General features: G+C 33.1%; 1 protein-coding gene across 1 annotated transcript in view; it reads left to right on the forward strand.

The window, feature by feature from the left end:
- LOC107642509 (probable serine/threonine-protein kinase CST) overlaps positions 2,152-3,454 on the forward strand; it is a 6,640-nt gene continuing 5,337 nt past the window's right edge. The window contains exons 1-2 of the mRNA XM_016345897.2: positions 2,152-2,264; positions 2,621-3,009. Coding sequence (XP_016201383.1) covers positions 2,192-2,264; positions 2,621-3,009 — 462 coding nt within the window. The 5' untranslated portion in view covers positions 2,152-2,191. The remainder of the gene's footprint in view (positions 2,265-2,620; positions 3,010-3,454) is intronic.

Genomic DNA, 3,454 nt, shown 5'->3' on the forward strand with positions numbered 1-3,454 from the left:
ATAGTTATATTAATCAGATATCAAAATGAAATAGATAGAATGAATAAAAGAATATTTTTAAAATAATCTCAATGTAATAATTTTTTTTTTAAATGAAAACATCCACTGTAAACTCTCTTAGGATCGGTATATACTCAAAATTATATGATGTCATGCATGATTGCATATTTGCATGTAAGACATTATGCAAAAGGAAAACAATGTCCCATATAGTAGGAATCAAAACAATACAAAAAAGGGCTAGGCAATAGCCAATAGTAGGCATAGAATAATGGTAAATGTCAAGTTAAATTAGGAAGTTAATTTTTTTTAAATTATAATACCAGTTATTTTTTTAAGTTTTTTTTTTTAATTTTAAATGTTAAACTCTCAATTTTAAATTTATATCCTAATTCTAAACTTGAAGCTCTTCAAAAAATAAAAATTTAAAAATAATTCTTTGGCAATAAAATCGATTAATTAATATTAATCAATTAAAAATTAATTCTATATACATTTGTAAGAATAATGGTAATTAATTTACTGAGTTTATTACTGTGTTATTATGGCTTGGAAAGTGTTATATATATGATTGTTGTTTTGGTCTCTAGACTACTTCCATTGCTCCACATGCTTTTTCCGTCAGTACCATGTTGTTTTTAGAATTAAAATATTATATTATATTTGTATTTTTTAATCTCATCAACCACTTTTAAGAATATTTAGAGATTCGTCATCATCTTAATAATAACATAATTTTTTTTAGGGATAAGTATGATTTTGGTCCCAACGTAGGGCTTGAAAATTTTTTTCGTCCCTCACCTTTTTTTCGCTCCAAAATGGTCTCCAATGTTTAAGTTTGTTTTAAAATGGTCGTTCGGACAAAAATACCCCTCCCTCCCCTCTTCTTCCTCAACCAGTTCCTCAACCAGAAGCAGAAGCGCAAACCTCCCTCCCCTCTTCTTCCTCAACCAGAAACAGAAGCAAAAGCGCAAACACAAGCAAAAGCAAAAACAGGCAGAAGCAGAAATAACCAAAGCATCAACAACAACAATGAAATAAAAGGAATAAACAGAAACCAGAAGCATCATCAACAACAACAACAATGGAATTCTTTGAATCTGAAAAATTAAAGAAAAATGAATAAAAAATTAAAACAGAGGGAAATGATTGCGGTGGTGGTGGAGAGGAGGGGCTGCGGTGGTGAACGGCGACTGCGGCGGTGTGGAGCTGCTGCGGCGGTGACCTTCCCCCTTCCCCCTTTCCCCTTCCCCCTCTTCCCGAAACAACACCCCTCCCGCTTCTCTTTCTCCCGCCTCCCCCCGTCTCGGCGGCGCTGTGTTTTTGTTGAGGAAGAAAGGAGCGGCGTGGAGGAGCAGTGGCGTGGAGCGGCAATTTAGTAATAAAAAAATAAAATTGGTAAAAAGGACAATTTTAAAACAAACTGAAATCTTGGGGACCATTTCAGAACGAAAAAAAAGTGAGGAATGAAAAAAATTTTCAGCTCCTACATTAGGAACCAAAATCATACTTATCCTTTTTTTAAGTAAACAATGAGATCCAAAATGTTAATAATAAGATGAGCTAACCTCCACTATTAGCTGTAAAAACAATAGTTTAACATGCATACAATTCATGATCTTAACTTTATCTTGGGAACTCAAATAAAATAATTAAGAGGTAAAAAATAAAAATAGACCTCCAATTAATTAATAAGTCCATGTGTAACAATAACAGTAGTTTATACATGACAGTACTATATATTATATAATGCTTTAGTTAACTCCAGCTGCTAATCCTTTTGTATTATAAATTATTATCCAAAAAGCAAATATCATATATACATATAAAAAAAAAACAACATAACTACTTATATATAGTATAACAACCTCTAATAGATAAAATAAAGGACAAAGGTAGTGATCTAGGTATATGATTGGTGGCCCAGAATAATTGTTATTATTTGGCGGGCGCCTAACACGAATTAATTAACTGTAATCAGTAAAATTGATCACTTTTTTAGATGATCCGCGTAGTGAACACGGCAATGGGCAAACACATAGTAAAATTGGAAGCATAGTATATATAACTCATAAACATAGAAATACTAGTCAATAACCATAACCACATCGAAAACGACACTTAGTTTCTTCTTCTTCTTCTTCTTTCTCTAACTTCATTCTTTGTTGGTTGAGTTGCGACCAAACACGCAATGGGTAATTGTTTTGGTTCACCACCTACGAATGAATCACACTCTACCATCAATAAACCTCGTCATTATTCAGGCAAGTTTAATTTGTTTCTTTTTTTAGATTAATTCAATTCTCTCTTTATAATCGTCTTAATTAGATGTTATTTGGATTCAAGTATCGAATGAGAGCAGACGGTTACAAGAGAGTGATTTATAGAGATTTACAACTCTAACCTCCTAACAAACTTAACAGATTAGAGAAAACTCTAACTGCCTAACTAACTGCTGACTCAGCGTCTTCTAGAACCTTCTCAGCTGCTTCACGTGATTCGTTCACATATCTCCTTATAATCCTTTTCATATAATGGACGCCACTCTACTAGGCTCAAATCCGAAACCATTAACTCTTGTTGAAGAGAAAGAGTATTAGATTTTAATTTGTTTTTACAGGTTCGTGGAGTGGTGGTGATGAGAGCAAGAAGGTGGCATCATCAACAATTGATGATGGAGGAACAAGCAGTCAAGGAATTAGTAGTCATCAGTTTTCGGCATCGGCATCGGAGATTTCGAGTTTCGGTGGAAGCTTCGGTGGATCGATCATAACTCACAGTGGCCAGATTCTTGAGACTCCGAATCTGAAAGTGTTCAGTTTCATGGAATTGAGAGTGGCAACGAAGAACTTCAAGCCGGATACATTGCTGGGCGAAGGAGGATTCGGAAAGGTTTACAAAGGTTGGTTGGATCAGAGAACGCTTTCTCCGGCCAAAGCAGGTTCCGGCATGGTCGTCGCCGTCAAGAGACTCAACACCGAGAGCGTTCAGGGATTTCAAGAGTGGAAGGTCAGTTTTTTTCTTTAAACATTTTTTTTATTCATTTGTTCCAAGTTTTTAATATTGGATTGTTGGTAGTTATAACATTTGTGTGTGGCGTTTGGTGGTCATCATTGTTTATTAAAAAAGTATAAGATATCAAACATATTATTTGCCAACTTATTGTTAATGATAATGCAAAATTTAAGTTCAATTAATTTTATTTAAATTTAATAATTAAAAATTATTAAATAATAATTTAATTAAATCAGTCAAATTATTTAATTCTCAACTGTAGTGCACTAGTTTTCACCTTAATTGTTTATTGCATAAATAATGTAAGTGTTAGGCTGTTGTACACTATGGATTTGGATATACGGATCTTATAAAACATTTTATATGCTTATCTGAATTTAATTTTTATATAATCTTATTGTAAAAGAGTTTAATATAGGCTGTTAATCCTATCGTATTA

Source organism: Arachis ipaensis, chromosome B05, assembly GCF_000816755.2.
Source record: "Arachis ipaensis cultivar K30076 chromosome B05, Araip1.1, whole genome shotgun sequence".
Lineage (NCBI taxonomy): Eukaryota > Viridiplantae > Streptophyta > Magnoliopsida > Fabales > Fabaceae > Arachis > Arachis ipaensis.